This window comes from Corvus kubaryi, unplaced genomic scaffold (genome assembly GCF_017639235.1).
Source record: "Corvus kubaryi isolate FWS band 111438036 unplaced genomic scaffold, C.kubaryi_AGA036_p1.0 37391, whole genome shotgun sequence".
NCBI lineage: Eukaryota > Metazoa > Chordata > Aves > Passeriformes > Corvidae > Corvus > Corvus kubaryi.
Genome location: NW_024581130.1, coordinates 2,281,226 through 2,301,825, shown reverse-complemented (window position 1 = coordinate 2,301,825; position 20,600 = coordinate 2,281,226). Strand labels below are relative to the sequence as shown.

General features: G+C 39.0%; 1 protein-coding gene across 12 annotated transcripts in view; it reads right to left on the bottom strand.

Moving 5' to 3' along the window:
• The window catches only part of ROBO2 (roundabout guidance receptor 2), a 1,044,190-nt gene that overhangs the window by 395,361 nt on the left and 628,229 nt on the right, over nt 1-20,600 (bottom strand). For all 12 annotated transcript variants that reach the window (XM_042038141.1, XM_042038139.1, XM_042038146.1 and 9 more), the window contains one exon: nt 4,531-4,857. In XM_042038141.1, the coding sequence (XP_041894075.1) occupies nt 4,531-4,857 (327 nt within the window). The remainder of the gene's footprint in view (nt 1-4,530; nt 4,858-20,600) is intronic.

Here is a 20,600-nt window from a genome sequence, read left to right as displayed (position 1 = left end):
ACAAACAGGATCATTATGTTTAGAGAGTGTTCCAAAGCCTGCTATCCAAGCAATCTGTGGCATATAAATAATGCAAGACCTCTTCTTTCTCCAAATGACTTCAGTTCAAGCAGACTCAGAAAGATGGAAGCCCAAATTTATACTGCCATTACAAAATTCAATCTATTTCTGGTTCTCCAATTGAATTATGACTCAGAGGCTTCCACTGTTTTCTGCACCAACCCACATGCTCCCAGTCTTTGCCAACCCATGGAGAAAAGAATCCTATTTGTGAATATTCCTGAGCTTTATTATTATTATATCAAAATAGCAGCAAATCCCAACTAATCGGAAAAGATTCACGTTTGCTTTTAAAGGAAAGTAAGGTAGAAAATGGGTCTTATTTCCCCTCCCCCCCGACCTCTGAACCACAACCTCCTTGCCACTAAAGCGTTCAACACCTCATTTAATCTCTCCTCGCTGCATTGGCACAGCACTGCAAAAGGAAAAGGGAAAAAAATAATCTGGGGACTTCATCAATTTTTCATGAATTTTCATTTAGGCCAAAGCCCCCTGTAACAGTGGTCGATAGATCAAGCTGCTGTCACATATTTAACACCTGGGGCTACAGCTGCTCTCCCTGGGGGCTGCCGCTGACTCCGGCTGGATCAGAGGCAGCCCCAGCCAGCGCGGGGACCCTGCCGCTCCTTCCCTTGCTCACATGTGGCGCCCCGGTGCTCCCAGCTGAAATCCTAGCTACAGTCACTTCTGCAAGTGTGTTTCCTGATATTCCCACTGGAAAACTCCACCACGTAGCTTCGATTGCTTCAACTGGTGCATTGTGAAAAAAATGTGCTTTTATTTTAAGACTTCTGGCATTTGAAAGCAGTTTGGTGAAAGATCAAACTACTGCAAGTCTACTTCCCTTTCTAAATTCTCCCAAGAAAATCTGAGCATCAACATATATATCATAATGCCAACCCTTGTTCAGTTTCCATTAAAAAAATTCTAATGGACAAAATCAAAAGAAAAATGTTTTACTCTTTTGAATACAATTTTTTGTAGAGGTTTTAAGACTAGAACATCTGTTTTTAATGTTTTAACCATAAAACAAAAATACTACATGAGAATTTGCCATGTAAAATTTGGAATACTGGTTTGGGTGGGAGCATTAGCATTATTTTTTCCTTCTGAGGAAGCTCCTACTGAAAAATCAATCTGCATGAAGCACACCATGAATTAATGTATTAAAATAAATAGAGTAAGTTGTATCAATCCTAAACTGTGCTTTCAAGTAACAACTTTTTCTTCTAAATATCAGCTATTTATTCTTAAATGTCTTCTGGAATGAAAATATTCTAAATTAAAGGCAAAAATATTCTAAAAGCATCTTCACTATATTAATAATATTTTTTTAAGTAACTTTCCACAACTCACAGTTCTTCACAGTTTTACTGGCATGGACAAATTTTTCTGAGGATCTACATCAGCAGAAAAATATCTGCCCTAGACTGTATATGTGTGCTCTGAACAGACATGGATTTAAAAGCATACCTTATGCACCTTGGAGGAGCTGGTACCTAAATCATCATGTTTGGGAAAGGTGTAAACTGTTACTCAACCAAAAAGAGCTTAGGGATTTCAGCAACTTGAAAAAGCTCACTCCAAAAAAAGCTAGGGGCAAAATGACTGTGTTAAAGATGGCCCATACCATGGTTTGAACCACTTTCTGTCCCAGCTGAATTTAACTTCTGTCTTTACACATAACTATGGATACATCAGAAGACTTTCAATCCCACTGCTTTTGTGGCAGGTGCCCATGGAAGGGGTAAAAAAAAACCAACAAGGTAATAGAAGAAAATTAATCACAATTAGCACTGTTTATCATATTAATACATGAACACATCTAACAGATATACAAATCCAATAAATATTTCTTCATAAATCATTCAAAAGTTGCAAGAGCACATTATTAGCAACTGCCAATTTAATAAGTAAAACAATTACAGATTCTTACTCTGATACAGCACACTCAAGCATCTTAAACCTATGAAAACCAGAAGTATTTCTCTAATAGCATGATTTGAGGCCACCTACAGTCAGATAATAATCCAGAACCCTGTTGTTAGCAAAGGACAACCATCCTTTTTTTCTGGTGATGAAAACACTTCGGCTTGGTGTGGAAAGTGGAGTTTTCAACACCATGACAGAGAGCACAAGTCAGACTGGATCACGTGCCCCACGGACAGGGCTGCAGTATCCAGGCAACTCAACAGTTTTCCAGCAGGAGCTGAGGACAGGTGAATGGGGGCTCACTGCTGACAGCAGCCTGTCACCAGCAACTCATTTCCTGAGCATGCAAACGGGCTGCTACAGACCTGCCCACCCTCTTCAGCCCAGAAAGGCTGACACTAGAAAAACAAGGTTCTAACTGTTCCCTGAAAGTCACCTGAAAACTTGATTTATGACCAAAATTTATCTCAAACCCAAGCAAAAACTGTAGTTTTGCTATCATCTTCCAAAGGATGCCTTTGATACACACCAAGAAGTGCCATGTGCTTTTAAAAATCACAGCAGAACCTCTAAAATTAAGTAAACAAGCAATGGATGTATTTACATTTTTCTTCTTTGATGAAGACCTTTCTGTAATCGCAGCCATGGTACTGCTCAAGGAAAGATAAAGCAGCACTGTTGAAGGGAAATAGGAGACTGCTTTAGACTGCTAAACCCTTTAATTGGGGGATTCAGGCAGTTAAATTTCAAAGCTATGAAAACAATGGAAGCACAATGTTATCAGCAAAAACTTCGGCCATGGTTTCAGATTCAGTTTCACGTTCATGTTGCTTCTGACCTAAAATACCTGACAAAGGAGCACAACTTTATTAAAGTTTTCTACTATCTCCCAAATGATTCATGCCTGACCTGCCAGCAGCTGCAGTGGTTAAACAAACTCCAGAGACTGGAGATGTTATAACAAGAGTCTCTCAGCAGCCACTGAAGTAGGGATCAGTGAAAACTTACAAGATATAGAGCAAATTTAAATTTCCAAATAACCAGTCACTTCAATTTGATGACTCAAGGTACAACTGGAACAATCCTTTGAACTTCAACAAGAGATCCTGAATGTCAACAGGATTACAATGAAGATTTCAAGTGTTTACGTCTCTTAGGCCTTCTCAACAGACAGTTAAAACACATGTACAAAGACTCAAGTAATCCAGTAAATTTATCCATTAATACTCACCCAGATTTCAGCCTTCCTTAAACTGGTTTCTCCTCAATTCCCAAGCATCTACCAAAACTGAAAAATTTTCTGTGATGCATTTACTGGCACATTTACTTGTGCTTTGATAGTGTGCCAAAACTGTTTTCATTTTTTGTTTGACACAGTTTTGAATCTAGGTTACAACAGCTGAAATGTAGTGAGCAAGTCTGTTCTACCTGGCTTATTCCACCATTTAAATATTTCAAAAATGGCATTTTCTGCAATTTCTAAGAAAACAGAAACCTCAAGATCACACTGTATTAGCTATGAAAGTCTGAAGACTGCATTTGGAACAAAGATTTCTCTTCTGTGCTTCCCTCCTTTAAACATATCATCTACTGTGGACTTAAATCCATTCTTTATCAACAAAGCAATACAAGTTTGTTCTAAAGCCCTACTTCAAATACATTTTAGTGAAACTACCATCAGATGAAGAGCTGTGGGTGAAAGAATCAAACCCAGCAAGACGAGAGCACTCATAAATCTACTAAAACACAATTCTATGTGAAGCAATTCTATGCACATTCTGAATAAAAAAAGATCAATGTTGATTCAACCCATGTAACTAGGCAGCAAAAAACCATGTGCAACTGATTATATTTAATGCCTGATGAGCTTGTTTGCTGTGAATATAATGAATATATCTGCTAAGTCTACTGGGAAGCAGATTACTCATGCCAGGTGGGCTAAAAAAGAGCCCTGTTGACTTCTCTGTTACGACAAAGAGAATCGATAAAGACCAAGACTGCTCTGGATGATATGAGAAATGGCCAACAATTTCATTTGCCATTCACATAATGAATGAGGCCTGGGTCAAATTTATGATAGAGGAGCATATATTGAGGTTTCCAGCAGTACAGAACATGAGTCACCAAGATGCTGTCTGCTTCTGTTGAGGTAACAGATGATGAGATAAAGAGAAACAGACAGGGCACCTTAGATTAAATGATAGGTATTTTTCCACATTAGTTCCAGTATAACCAACTCTAGACATAATTTAAAAATTAGATTATTCTTCAGCAGAAGATTCTCCTTTGTCCATGTTTGTGCCAATCATTATTATACTCTGGCTAGAACCTCATTTCAGTATAAATCACCTGTTCTGTACGGTCACTGCTACTGAACAAACACATGTGAAAATGCCTTGACTAAGAGCAACAGCTAATGACAAAATGCTGTACTTATCCCCATTTGTTATCTCCCAGGATGCTGCTGTGTGCAAATGCTGGGTGACATAAAAGCCACTATGTAGTTTTACAGAATACTAAACAAATAAAACTACTCACATGCCACTTCCAGAGATGCATTGCGACTCACAGCTTCCCCAAGGTAGTTCCTTGCTACGCAAACGTAGCTTCCCTCGTCGGGTTTACTCCTGCGCCCGTGCACGATGCGTAAGAAAAATAAAGATCCGCTGGGCAGCAGCATCCGGTGGGAGCGCGGATCATCCTTGTCCGTTTCCACCCGCTCACCATCCTTGTACCACTCGATGGTGGGGGTCGGCCTTCCCTCTGCTTTGCAGTTCAGAGTAGTTGGCTCTCCTTTAGACACTATCACATCTGAAGGATGCTCAACAATCCGTGGAGGAAAGTCCTCTTGGCGGAGACGGGATCCTAAAGAAAAGGACAGAGGGAAGAAAGAACAATTTATTTGTGCTTTAGGCCTCACAAAGAGTTCTCACAAGTTACGCTTTTAACGTCACAAAAACTTAAAAACAACCCCAAAAACAAAAAACCTGTACACATATGAAATTTGTCTGATATCAGAGACTGTATCAGACACTCCCCTACCTAAAGGCCTGAGATGGATGACAGATATAACCCTCTACAGCATCATCAAACCTATACCAGATGCAGACTGCACTTAGAGGAGGATCCCTTACACATACACGCATGACAATCTATTTTTTTTTCTGGTAATCTTATTTACAGTTACTCTAGATCACTATGTGCTTCCAGGTTCCCCTTATAGCTACTTTCTTCTCATCCTTTCATCTGCCAGATTCAGTAGGAGGACATCCCAACCCACTGTATCTTACCCTCCCCATTAGTTAACAGTTCTTTGCAGTTTTATTTGTATGCTTTGTATACCTTTTCCACAAACAGTCCCGCTACAGAAAGAGAAGGAGAAAAAAGAAAGCCAAAAGGGAAATCTCAAATGTCAATTCACTTTAGAAATTTTCAGTTTCAGGATTGCATGTATGTACACACACACGTAAATACAATATAGGTAGACAATCACAGAATGGCCTGGGTTGGAAGGGACCTTAAAGATCACCTCATTCCAATCCCCTACCGTGGGCACGGACACCTTCCACTGGGCCAGGTTGCTCAGAGTCCCATCCAGCCTGGCCCTGAACACTTCCTTCAGTATTAATGGTACAGACACTCTCCACTCCTGCAGAGCTAATTAGACCACATGAGCCTGGCAAAATATTTCTGCAACAGTCACAGCAGTTTGTGCCTCTTCATTGGGTCTCAAGAATAAATTTTTCTAGCATGGATCCTGAAAATCCTTTGAGTGGAGCTGCCATGCTGCTACAATTGATCCACACTTTTAAGATACAAGGTAAACCAGCTTCTGCAGGTTATGAAACATTTGTCTCAATTTTCTGATCAGCAGTTTTGCTAAGTCATAGAAAAGCAATTTAACATCAATGTCTTAATTATATTCTAGGCCCTACATACTTTAAAATATTTTCGATGCCTCATTTATTGCAAAAGTTATGAGGAAGGCATAAGGATCCATTCAACAGAGTGAATCCACCTTTGGACTTCTGTTTTACTAACACTCAGGTCATTAAACTAAGGCTTGCCGTAGTAGTTAAGTGTTACATTGCTGTTGCACAAATTGGCTCTTTCAGTGGCTTCCAGATTCTATTACCAGAACAGCAAAGAAATGCATAATCTGCAGTGCCTGTACATGAAAAAAACAATCTATAGCTAAGCACAGATGAACCTATGGCACATTTGGAAGATATATTTTATTCTCCCTTCTATTGAAAAAAAAAAAAATTAAAAACTAACAGGAGAATCTGCAGTTAAAAAATAACCCTAGTCCACAACCCCATACACAATACTGAAAAATACTGAAATTACCATTAAAGATAAACATCTGACTGTACATGGGACTAAAAAGTCAACTTCATACACTGGTTAGAAACATTTATATTTATAGTACTCCAGACACAATTCTACCAATTTAATTCATGGCTTACTCCCAAAAAAACTAACAAAATCCCACTAGTTGTGTTAAGAAATTTCTATTAACAGTATCAGGAAGAAAAGGAAAGCTGAGGTTTTTCTGAGACTTGAGAGGGAGTGAACAGATAACTATTTATCAAAATTCAGTTGTAACACAGGGTAACAAAATTAGTAGCAAGAAATGCAAAATACAAATCCAAAATATTAGTTTTCTTGTACACAAAGGTTTGTTGATAGTGTTCAGAACTCCTAGAAGTATATCCTATACAGACTTACAGGCCATGTTCAAAGCTGTGCAAAAGGCTTTCTCCCATAAAAAGTTCAACCTTGTACTTTATACAACCTAATTAAAAACCTCTCCTCAGGTCACAGTAAGGCTGATTCTTCCTCTTCAGTACTGATGTTTATCACAAAACTGGTGCTTACTCACTCTATCCTAATTAAACAGTTGTGCACAAGAGAGGGTTGAGATTGGGGCACCAGGGATGATGCCAGTGTGCAAGGAGAAAGGCTCAGGAGGTGTTTGAAGGGGGGATCAGACCACACATTCCTGGCTGAGTGTACCTTCAGCTGTTCGAGGCTGCAAGGAATTCCCCTCATCATGCGCTTAGAGGAGAGGGGAAGCAAAACACACACAGGATCGATCACAGAGCACGTGAAACTCCCTCCATCCAAAGTGCACTGAGCACCAACAGGTATTCCCAAAGGTTGTGCTGATTTAGAAATAACAAAGGAAGGAAACCAAAAACTTTGACTCCATTGCCTGTCTCTAGACACTGAGTGTCAGAAAGTGACAGATGCAAGTGGTGTTTGATTCTAGTTTTGATTCTTTCACTATGGTCCCCCCTAATACTCTTACGAGTACAACCTCACTTGGAATGAACAGAAATTCTATTAACTCCTTGAGCTGTCTGGGAAGAAGATACTTTTACTGCAGAGCAAGATGCACCCCGACCTCCTTGAGCAGACAGCTGTGGTGTTTTCCTGCGGTACCCATACAGCTTCCTTCTCCATTCCTCCCTCCAGGATTCCCATTTTGTGCATGCACAGAGCATGTGAGCCAACCCCTGAATTTAAGAGTCCTTAAGTCTTTCCTGTGATAAACTGCAATGACTTCACATGAGCTACTACATGCTGGTGGGCAAAACCAAAATTCCTACAATATTAGAATTGTTGGAGTGAGTCCGGAGGAGGGTTCCAATGCCTCATCATCCTCACAGTCAAGAATTTCTTCCTAATATCTAATCTAAACCTACTCTCAGTTTAAGTCATACCCCCTTGTCCTGTCACTACAAGCCCTTGTAAAATATTCGTCTCAATCCCTGTGGGCTCCCTTCAGGTACTGAAAGGCCACAGTCAGATCACCCCAAAGCCTTCTCTTTCCCAGGCTGAACAATCCCAATTCTCTCAGCCTTTCCTCATGGCAGAGCTGCTCCAGCCCTCTGATCACCTTGGTGGCCTCCTCTGGGCTGGCTCCAGCAGGTCCCTGTCCTTGCTGTGCTGGGACCCCAGAGCTGGATGCAGCACTGCAGGTGGGGTCTCAGCAGAGCGGGGCAGAGGGGCAGAATCCCCTCCCTGCCCTGCTGCCCACAGGGCTTTGGATGCTGGAAGCACCCCCAGGTCCCTCAGCTGCTCCTCATATGAGTTATTAGTTGTTTCATGCTTCTGGTAGCATTTTGAACACATTCCCTCCAAGAGTTTGCCAACAACACATGTTCTCCCTGATACTGTGCAAAAGGACTATTTATCAAGAAGCAAAACTGTGATAGGAAAAAATAAATCTCCTACAACAGAAAGCTATACATGCAGGAAGGAAAGGGTCTGTGTACATTTGATTCTACATAGAGAACAGCTCCAAAGTTATATTTAATGCCAAAGAACCTTCTTTTATGCTAGAATCTTGGTTTATTTTCACTGCATTAATTAGGAAAAAATGAAACAAATTAAGGTATTAAAATCCCAATTAAAAGAATAATGCGCTTTAAATGTATGGACAGCTATAGAAGCAGTTGTAGAATCTCTTTTGGCTTCATCAGATCTGTCACATGACCAGGCTCCAGTTCTTTTTTGACTTACGCAGACTCTACAAAGACAATCCCACAGCTACTTAGTTAAATCTACTGAAGGACAGTCACTGTTCATTTTCCCACTTCTTCGCATGCCTCGTTCCACATGAGAAGTACTTATCAGAAACACTTACGGCACACATTTGTTTGATGTAATGAATAAGTCTGTTGCTTTCACCACCCTTTTAGGCACAGAATTGACTGAAGGCAAGCAGAGATCGCAAGTAGAAATCCAGTCAGTCCCATCTTAGTTCGAACAAAAGATAACATGCAAAAAAGTCAAGATAATGAGAAAACTCAACTGGAATAGAGGCTGATGCATTGGCACCAGGCTGATTATCCGACATGCACTCCTCTAGGCAAAGTGACATGGCAAAGATGGCATTTTGAGAATTTACACTTTACAGTCTCTCCCCCTCCTCTGAGATTTGGCAGATGGGAAAGGACTTCAGTGATACGACTGTTTCCAAGGTAAGGTTTTTGTTCAAAAACCTATGTCAGCTATGACAAGGTCCTCTGAAAGCTTTTCCTTGAGCAAAAGTAATCCATTAAGCAACATATCCTAACTTCCCGAGGACACGTGCCTGCAGATAAGTCACCTTTCCTATAGAATGTGTCTGCCAAGAAGGAAAAGCAGGAAATGCTGACAAGAAAGATCAATAACTGTCATTAAAAACATTGACCAAATCTTATTGGAAGGTGATTTCATTAAGTTTCTCTTCTATGAAACTGAGACTTTGCTAAGCAAGGTGTAATCAACTTTACTATTGAAGAAACACTGCAAACATAAAATTCCTTTTTTTTTTTAACGTGGACAACAATCCAGTGTCACAGTATAAGCACCCTATTCCTTGTATAAAATTATTTCAGGGGAAGCATTCCAAATTTGACATAAAGGCTTAATGCAATTTTACTCAGATTCACTTTTCTTCAATTGTTTTCTCCTCACATACCAGCATTCTAGCATCACATTTCACTTTTTTGCAGAGTCTTACCACGCCTCAAAATTTATTTCCAGCACACTGCCTGGGAAGGAATAGCATGTTAGAGATGCAGTCAAGACAGGAGGAGTGAGCACAATAGCCCTGAAAACTGGAATATAGATTCACAGGCGAATGATTAATCTTTTTTTCCCCTGGTGAAAAGTGATGTTATAAATACAAGTCACTGCTTCAATGAGAAAGTTACATCGATTTGTTTATTGCAAAGCAGTATGGTTTAGAGTTCAAGTCGAGAAGTAAAATAACTACCAGAGCTATGCTCCCTGAAAGAAGATAACAGACAATTATTTGCTTAATAACACACCAACACACAAACACAAACACCCCAGCAAACCCAAACCACCGTCACTTGTAGGCTCTCTCCCAAAAAAGCTCTGGCTTTTTAAACTAGAATAGCTGCTCCAGTTCAAGTGTGGGTTTCATGAATGTTCACTGACTCTAAATAATGAGATTATAAAAATTACTTTTAGAAATCAAGAAAACAGGGAGGCAAGAGGAACACTTCCAGCTATGAAAAGCAAAAAGGAAAATGTTTATGTGTATATGTGTGCATATGTCTCCAGAGGTCCCTTCTAATCCAAATTATTCTATGATACATACACAGCATGTAACAAAAGCATCAAAGAGAAGAAAAAAAAAAAAAAAAAAACACCAAACAATCTTTCTCTTTTTATCCAGAAGAACTCAAGCACAACAGCTCTTCCCTTGGGAGCCTTTCCAAATCACTCTGGAATTTAACAAACCAAAGCATAAGTGTATGCCTGGCTCTAACAAACATCTTTCAGCTCGTTTTCAGGTCAAGGATGGAAGGTAAAAAAGCAGACATTGCTTATAGACAGCACAGTAATTTATTCTACAAGGGGAATGTTATCATAGCACTGGGGAACTGGCAATGGCTCCTTAGAAGCCGGGCAAAGAGAAACTGTGCAGCTTCCCTGATACCACTGGAGAAACCAATGGCTAATCAGGATCAGGTAAACTCTGCTTTTGCATGGAAGGGTTGATAACCACAAGCTATCCAAAGTCTAAAACTTGATATTGATAGATGATGTCGACCATCCAAGGCAACATTAAAAGATGCATCTAAAAGCTTTAAAAATGAGCAATTAGAAAAACACATCAATTTTTACAGTGTTAAGGTAAAACAACACCTATAAAAAAGCCTTTAAATGACAACCTAGTGCAGATCCCTTCAAGAACCATGAGTCAAATAGTTCTCAGATTAGAATAAAATTGCTACAATCAGTGAAATCAGACTACATTTGTAAATAAATTCATCCATCTGAAGCAGTCTTAAAATAATATTTTGAGGAAGGGAGGGATTCCTACTATAAGCACAGCAGGCATTTTAACTTTTAGGTTCTGAATTTTACCCTACAGCCACTATGTTCTCTGCTAACACTGGTCACAAAGACTCCCTCAACCATACCAGTTGTGAATGTCTAGGGAATTAAAAGTACCCAATATCAATACTTGACTTAAAACTTGACCAAAACATCCTAAAGTAACCTTTTGTAAAGTTCCCAGTAACTATCAGTCAATGAATATTAAATTTTGCAGCAAAGCTTGCAATAAAATTTAAAAGTAGCATGACAAACATCAAAAACTCATTGTAATATCTTGGTTTAGAAATCTACAGACTACTATCTTTGTGATTTGTCAAAGACTCTTTGGAAGCTTCAACTAGTTTGGGAAACTTTTTCCAAATAGCCATGGATGAAAATATAGATCAAGCTCTGTGAAGAAAGCTTCTAATCCTACTTTTTCTCACCCCATATTGAGTAAATAAGCCTTCATATGCTCAAAAGTGGAAGGTTTTTGGAATAAGTATGAACTTCCTCACAGCTGTATCTCTGCTACCTATGTCAGTGAAAAAGAATCAGGTGACTAAGTACAGGCATTACAAGACTTAAGGGTATGTTTGTAATTGCTCCTTCATTTCACCTTTTGCTAGCTGGTATTTTAAAAACTCATTCAGACACCCAATGCTTGAAAAAAAACAACTTCTACAGAAAATTCAGTCACATGCAATTTCTGCCTATATAGGTCAGGTTTATAAACACCTCATATACCCCAAGCACAAAAGACCACAACTGGTGCTTTACAGTATGCATTTGTCTTTTTATATATTTAGAAGTTGGTGTTTGGCTTTTTTGTGTGGTTGGTTTCCCCATGTGTAGAAAGTAAACATACTTTACTGCACTTTTTTTTTGTTTGATCACCAAAACGTCACAAGTTTTTCAATGGTTATCACACTGATATCTGAGGTCATATTATTGACTCTCTTTGTATCTATAAGGAAGTTCTCACCACTAATAATGAGAAACAACACGTAATTCAAATTTGTGCAAAACCATCTAAGTGCCCTAACTTTAGTTTCTCCTGATGCATTTGTAGCACAATTATACATACTTTCATATATAAAAATATATGTATTTTATATATTAAATATATATATATATGTGTGTGTGTGTGTGTGTGTGTGTATCTATATCATCTGAGACAGCATTTTCTGTTAAGGGAGTATTTGGAGATCCTCTGCCCCAAAACCCTTTCCGATGTGTGTGTCCCTCCCTCCCTCCAGGAAAAAACAAAACACAAAAAACACCACCTTTTCCTTGTCCCTTTCCTTTTTTTTTTTCTCTCTCCATGGATGTTTCCCAATGCCTTACCTACCTCATAATCTGTATTTTAATGCCATTTTTCTACCTGGTTACTATTACACCTGTAGCTAATGACTTTGTTTTTAATCCAAAACAGTTCATCAACTCTATTTACAAGGTGAATCTTTTCTCTTTTCATTCTCCTGCCATCCAGTTATCTGTCCCATTAGATAACAAAACAATTCTGCAACTTCTGCAGCCAAAATGGGATTTAACATTTTTGGGCCTGGTGACAGAACACAAACACTCCAAGTATCTCTGCCAATTTATGGATTTTTTTTTTTTTTTTTTAAGCAGCCCTCAGTGATTTTTCTCTCACCTTTTCTGTTCCACATATTTACACCCAAAGCTGGCACACATTAAGAAAGTCTTTCCTAGTACTTTAGGCTGAAGGCCTAAGTCCAGGGAGAGGTTTTCTTGGACCTTGCTGTTGCTAGTGGAAGAATTTTGCCTTTCAAGGAATATGCATTTCACAAGGATCTTTCTGCACTATTATTTTACCCTTTCTATATTAAAAAGAGGGAGATATTTATAAACAGTAAAGTTGCAGACACTGATTCAGAAACCTCTGTTGTCTATCCTGTTTTTATAGAGATCTCTGTGAATTCTACCAGTGGAGCGTGGATTACTGATAAACAACCACCTCTCAGAGGTGTGGAATGGCAAGGGGACTGCTGTGACCTTCTAAGAGCTTCTTTCCAGCATATAATTTATTTACTTCATGTTTTTCTAGATCAAACAGCAGTATGCAGAAGCACAGAAATAAGAGTGTCTGGCAGCACAGTAGGTGAAACAAACAAAAACTCCCAGGCAGTTCTCAAAAGTGTTCGCTGTAAGCAAGTAAATTTGTGAAAATAGCAGTAGATGAAGTAAGGAGAAACTACAGAGGAAGTAGATTCCACCTTTTCAGGCTGTAACCTTAGACTTCTAAATCATTATCTTAGTAAATATAACAAATGCTGTCTAGATAAACTAAGGAAATAAAATTCTGTCTTTACAGTGGTAGGTTGACCCCACATGACAGCCAAATCCAGATGCTCACTCACCACCCCCTCCCATGGGATAGGGAGAAAGTAGAAGGAAAGCAAGAGACTTGTGGATTGAGATAATGGCAGCTAAAAGGGAAGGGGAAAGCTGTGAATACAAGCAGAGCAAAAAAAGAGGAATTCATTTACTACTTCTCATCAGCAAACAGATGTCCAGGCACTTCCTGGCAAGCAGGGCCTCAGCATGCAGGACTGTTGCTTGAGAACACAAATGCCACAACCATCAATGTCCCTCCTTTATCATCCTTTCCATGAGTTTTTATTGCTGAGCATATGATGACATATGGCACAGAGTATCCCTTTGATCATCTTGATTCAGCTGTCCCAGTTCTGCTCCATTCCAACCTCTTGCCTGCCCATGCCTACTACACTCTCTGCTCGGACGTACAAATCATAAATTTTTCAGGAGACAGGTTCTTTTTTTTTAATGACTTATTTTCAACAGATAAAAACCCCTCAAACATGATAAAAGAACCCTTTCTTCTGCAAAACTAGTTTGCAGTGAATCTATTTCCCCCAGAACATATAAACATAATGTGAGACACAGTCTTGTAGATATCTTTGACATTTTAGGTTCCAGAAACAGAACAGTAACATGTTTTTATATCTAATATTTATCTGAGTAATAACTAAAGGACTGCAGCTACAGTTAGCTTTCTAAGTGAAGTAGAATCAAAGCTTCTTGCCATGAAGGAAAACAAATCAAATATTTATGGGAAAATACAAGAAAAAGTTTAAGGTTGACACTACAGTGGTGCTCACATGGAGACCAGCATTTGCCAGTGTTTGCACTCTATGTGAGTATCATGACATAGCCCTGCTCTGCCTCACACCTCTGTGTGCACCTGGGGGAGGAAAGAGTGAAAAGTCCTCTTGACTTTTGCTAAGTAAGCATCCTTCGGATTTATTACCTCATGTTCATTAGCAGAAGACCGTGGCTCAAAAAAGAATTTAACTCCTGTTCCTTCACAATCCTGGTATATTTGCTAACCATTTTACAGGCATTTTTTTTTTCCTTTTTTATTTTTTTCCCATCTAGTGAAAAAACTCAAGTTATGATTTTGGGTCACCTTTCAGAGTCAAAAAAAACCCCAAATATTTGTCTTCTAGAGTAAGAGAAATGTATTTAAAATCCAACAGTTCTGTCATCAGCCAGTTTTGCACACCTGAGGACAAGCCCCATGTCAGGTGCTTCAGGTACAGCACTTTTCTTCCACACACATTTCTCTACCCAAGACCTTTGAGGTGCGCAAACAAACTTTCTTAGATTTCTCCCACTATTAATGTCATAGCTAAAGTTTGATCATTAGCCACAATGCTGTGCAACTATATGAAATAAAAACATTGTACCTTATTAAATATGTGAGAAGGAGGCTTATGAGTGGTAGCCAGCTGTAGGGATCAAGGCATGATTTCAGGAACTATGCTGCTGGATTTATCAAGACCAGTTTATTGCAAAACAAAGCCCAATAATTTTTTTTTAGGGCAAAAGCAGCTTTTGAAGAAAATGACACAGGTCTAGTGTTAACAGTCAACTGTAACTAGCTCAGCTAAAGGGAGATTTCCATTTCTTGGCACAGTAACAAATCCTCAAGCAGAGAGGGGCTAGGGGTGAGATTTTTTCCTCTGTAAGTAACTTAATGAATGAAGTACTAATTAACATTATGGCATTGATAAATGGAGAGAGAGATTAGGGATGTACTCGATATTCAGGCCTTCCCAGATGGACCGTCAAAGCCACATTAATTCCTATCTCATTGGAGCATCTGCTTCTCCCATAATCCATTGCCCCTTGGTACAAACAACACAAACTGTTGTGACTCAATTCGATTTATATCAATCTAATTTCTTTTAATCCAATTTGTATTCCAATCTACTACCTTCTAATCACTTAAATCTTCAGCCTCCATCTGGTAAATTTTCTCTCAAAATTAACCGAGCAGATGCCTCTGCAATTGTCTTCCACAGTCAGGCTAATCATGCCCTGGCAGTGGCCTACAGAGCTCGCTGAATAGGTACGTGACTTACAGCATTGCCCTTCTTATTACAAGCATGGCGATGCAGGAAGGCCATTTTGTCTGTCATTAATTGGTTAATTTGCATAACACTGCCAGGGAAAGATGCCTGGGAAACAAAAGCCAAGAGTGGAACGCTTCAAGAAGGCAGCATGACATGCTCCTCATTAGTCACATGGCCATTACACTTTGAACCATCTATTGTTTGCGGTAACAAACCCCAAACTGCATTACAGCTAAATACATAACAAACATCTACACACGATATTGGACTGCCTGAATTTTGGCACTGCTGACATTGAATATGCAGAGAACATGGGGGCTGTCCAAACAAAATTCCAAGAAAGTGCAGGATGCTGAGAATACTAGAAAGCATATTGTTTTGCCAAAACTACACATCCTCTCTCAAGTAAATTAACTTTCACAATGCTACAACTACAAACAAAGCCAAATTTTCTGACTATGGAAAACTTCTTCCTCAAAACTGTCCCCAGGACAGTACAGTCCACAGGTCATCCCACACACATCCTAAGTAGGAGGAGAAAATGATGAAGCTAACCTTCTCAGCCAAGGATAGGTAAAACTCAGCCCCATACAATATACAGAAAAATAAGTGCTACTGCTTTAAAACTGGGAGCCTCACTAAGAACACAATGTTGATTTTTCCCCTTGACCAATGCTATGCCATCTCCAAAAGGCTGATGATATATTCAGCAAAAAGTGGGTTTCATCATTCAGGTGTTCATGTCATCATGGATGGCCAAAGTTAGAAAGTTTTTTCAAGTCTGTTACTCAGAATCCTGGAAGACAGAAAGGAAAACATTCAATGTGCCACTTGTGCTCCCCAAGCAATGTTAAGTGAAGAGAAATGATGAAAACACAACAGGCACTTAATAAATAGTGAGGGAAGCACAAGAAAGAACAAGTTGGGCCATTGGAGAAAAAACAAGAGTAGCTTCTATCACACATAAGCAGGAAAAAAAGGAGGAAATAAAACTTTCACTTGGCACTCAGTCCATTGCATCATGAGCTATGTTCTTGTTGGCCCACAACCACTAACACAAGATCAGCTATTAACAGTCCTCAGAGGGAGGCATAATGCCCTTTTGCCATTACAGATTATATAAAAAATTTGTTGCTTCCCATTTTTAAGGACAATATAAAAGACTAACATGGATGGGTCAGCCTGCAACCCTCACCTTAAAAAAATAAGAAAAAATTACTTGTGTCATTGAAATTTTCAGTTGCTGAAAAATGAGCTTACCAGGATCATTTGCCTGGAGCTTACTACTCCTTCCTCCCCTCCTCTCAATTTTTCGCATCTACACCTGAATAAGAGGTTTCACTTATCAGCTAATAGGTACCTAGTAAATTTTTTATAATTATTTTTATAATAAGCAAACAGTATAAATACAATGGATCCAAGCCAGAGGATGCTGAAGAAGGAAAGAGAGGGTGTGCTTGGTTAAGGAGGGGGTGGAGTGGGCACTCTTTCTTCCCCTCCCACAAGCTGTCAAGTCCTTCTGTGCACACCCCCTCTCTCACCCCTGCTAAAAACCTTCCTCTCTCTGCCTGCCATGACAGGTGGTCCAGATTTTCACTTAGAAAATCTGGCCACCCTATGTTTGCAACACCTCCCCGCTTAGTATCATCTGTGAATTTAATTAGCATGCAGTTTACCCACTCGTTCAGATTATTAACGAAGATGTTAAACAAGACATAATCCAAATAAAAAGATCCCAGTGGCAAACCAGTTGATGCCTTTCTTTAAATCAGTTTATTGCTATTTATGGTGTCCCTTTATTTACAGATGTCAACCAATGATTCATCTACATGATAGCATGGACAACCAAGCAAATTTGCCTTTTGTTTTCCCAGCTAACAGGCTGTGATACACTATATATAGTAGAATTACACATAATAATCCCCATTTCCTAAATCCTGTGTCTCATCTACTACACAATATTTCATCACACTAAAATATGCAGTCCCTTGCTTCTCCTGTTTCATCTGCCACTCCTTAGCCACGTACACAGAATCAGAAAAGATGGTCAGGGAAAATCATACCATTTGTGATCATTTTTAGTGTCAATCTAAAACCACTCCATGGAAATCTGGCAGAGGGAGACAATCATTAGGAGAAGTACGATCGTAAAATACATTGAATCTCTCCTAGTTTTATAAACTGGATTTGAAATGAAAGTTTAGCAGCAGTGGGAACTATGCAAGGAATATGTAAAGCAAAAATAGAATTATTCTTTTTTTATGAAAAGGAATGCAAGGGCACTACTTTGAGTCAGTAGCTTCAATAAGGGCATTATTACAATTTTACTCATCAGATGAGCAAACTACAGTGTAGTGTCTGAGTAATGATACTTAGGTTTTGAAATTAAAATAAATGCAATGGAATTTTACCTATAAAGCAAATCATATTTGGGGAGAAAGACAAACAAGAATGGCAAAGAACCCTCCATACCACTGAAGACTTACAATTTGAGAAAACTTCACAGCACATATCACTGGATTTATACACAAAGGTATAGATACATATGTAATACAGACATACATAGATACATACAGTTTTGTTCATAAACCAAACCCATTTATAGCTTAAAACATTAAGTAGAACCCTCTTCACCTTGAAAAAATACTGTGCTACAAGAAACAAGTGAACATTTGAACATCCAAAGCCAAATGCAAATTCTCTCTAAAGTAGGTGGCCAAACATACCGGAGTCATAAAAGCTCTCTCTGAGCTTGTCTGCGAAGTACTTGTTTTTCTTACAGACCTTGTTGCCCAGAGGAGTTGTGGATGCCCCATCTATGGAAGTGCTCAAAGCCAGGTTGGATGGAGTTCTGAGCCACCTGGTCTGATGGAAGGTGTCCCTGTCCATGGCAGGGACATTGGAACTGGATGACCTTTAGTGTCCCTTCCCACCCAAACCCTTCTGTGATTCTTCTTCCAACCCAGAACATACTATGATTTTTTTCTGTCTGAGTAGTCCCAAACAAATTGCCTCAAAGCAGTTCCAGTAAACTTAGTTAACACATTAGAGCCTCCCTATGCTTGTTTCAAAGAGCAAACAGGAGAGCTCTGGCCCTTCCATTGCAACTTCCAATTGTCAGCACAAAGCAAGACATTCTGATCCTCCCAGGCAGTACCACATTAAATAGTGGTACTATTAGGAGAAAATAATACAAGAAGAACAACAGGTTTCCAAAGCTATCTTGTGACAGAATGTAAATAGCCTAAGCAGAGACTAAAATAAATTCACAAGTCTATAAATTCAGTTTACACTGAACTAAAATCAAAACTCTCAAGCAGATGTCTACAACCTCCTCTTACTGACCAGCAGCACTCCTTAGCAGCTCCAAAACAAAACACCCCATACCATGCTATCATACACTGTACTTTTACTAACTCATGAATAGGAACATAATCTACTTGAAAGACATATTTCAAGCAATATAGTAGTAAATAGAAACCTAGCAGAAGGAAGAATACATTACACTGTGAAAATGCTTAGAAAAAAACTAAACTAAATTACTAAATACAGTAATTTTTGCATGCTAATGTAATTCTCGAGTCAGTTTGCTCACAGACCTACACTTAATACCCATGTCTGCAGAAGAACCTTATTTTACATGGCCTGTCTCAAGAGACCTAACCCACTCTACAATGAGCGAAGCACAAGCAGAAATTATTTTCTTTCATATTACTTAAACAATGCAAACTGACACTTGTTTTCAGAACTCAGGTGTGTTTGCTTGTTTCAGTTTTCAAATAAGTCATATGTAACTTCCACTGAGTGAAAGTTATCGCACTTTTAAACACTTTGTTGTTTACCATAAACAGGAAGAACCCCAGACACTGGTGATCTATGGCCATATTGTGAGAGTCTTCCATTCTCCAGAACAGACACCACTACACTAAGCCAGCTCAATCTGAAGATATTGCAGATATTCATAAAAGAAGAAAAGGGCCACTGTGTCTAACCATTAACAGGAGTCAAAGAGCCAGTGCCACATCTGCTGCCTCCTCCACACCAAAGAAACAGTTGGTGCTAATGCACGATTAGGAGCTGAGAGGAATGCAACAAAAGTGTATGCAGGTGGCAGAGGTCACTGAGGGACAGTATAAAGGAAAGAGAGGGTCAAGTTATTATCTGGAATGCATCCACAGGGCACAGCCATCTTTTAAATCAGTTTTTATAATAGCCATCCCTGTATTGATTTAATAATATCTTTATGCTACGGATTTACTGAGCACGTCATGAAGAACGACGTCAAAGACAGTTGTGAAACGAGGGCTTGTTTCTTTTCTTTATACAAGGTAAGGAGAATATGCCCTACCTTTAAAACCTCAATTTTATCTATTTTTAATGTTTTATTTGCCTTGTTTCCTATGAAAAGGCAAAAATCTGTCATCCAAATAAAGTCTTTCAATTACAAGTCTTTGGGTAAAATAACACAAACATGACAAAAATTAAATTTGACTTTTAAATTGAAGTGACTGATATGCCTCTGTGTATACGGCAACTAAAATATTACCTTTAAGCCTATATTATTATTTACATAAAGGTGAAATGGAATGGAGAGAGAACATCATCTTAGAAGTATGGTTGCATCACACTGGGCAATACAGCACTTTGGAGTATCAGGCCTATAAAGATAAGTTTTCAAGAATAAGTAGGCACTGTAAATCATACAGACATGGCAAATGAAATACTCATAGAAACTCTTGTAAAAAAATAGAGAAAACCAGCCTAAGGCTAACGCTTAACTTAAAAGAAGATGAGAGCAGGTCGACGCTGGCAATAGGGAACCATTCCCAAGTCAAGCCTCTTTGGCACTTGAAAAGCAGTTGACAAAAACCTACTCCTGGTGTATCAGTAATTGCCACTGATTGCTTGTTCCACCGCTTGCCTCCCTCCTCCAGGAGAGGAGTAAGAGCAAGAGTTCAAAGAGGCAGAAACAAACAATAAGGGTCATCTTAGGCCCTAAGGTCAGGCTTTATGGTTCTGGGTAGGGGAACCCAAAGTAAAACAGTTACAACTTCCCAGTGACCCTGGAAAGGAAGTTACTTAATATTCATGTAGACAGAAAAGAAGAAAGGATTAATCATGTGGAATTAGCATTTTCATTGAGGAGCTTGGTTGAGTTTTGTGTTCTACTTTGAGAGAAAGACAACTGCTTCACACCAGCATTTTACATTTCTCATTTATCAAAACATTGCAGCTTGCTCCTAACTGTCATTAAATGATGAATAATGAAAGACTTCCTTATTTTTACCTTAGATTAATCATGCAGCACCCTCCATCTTTCCACGCCTGAATGTGTGTTCTGAACGTTTTTTTAGATTT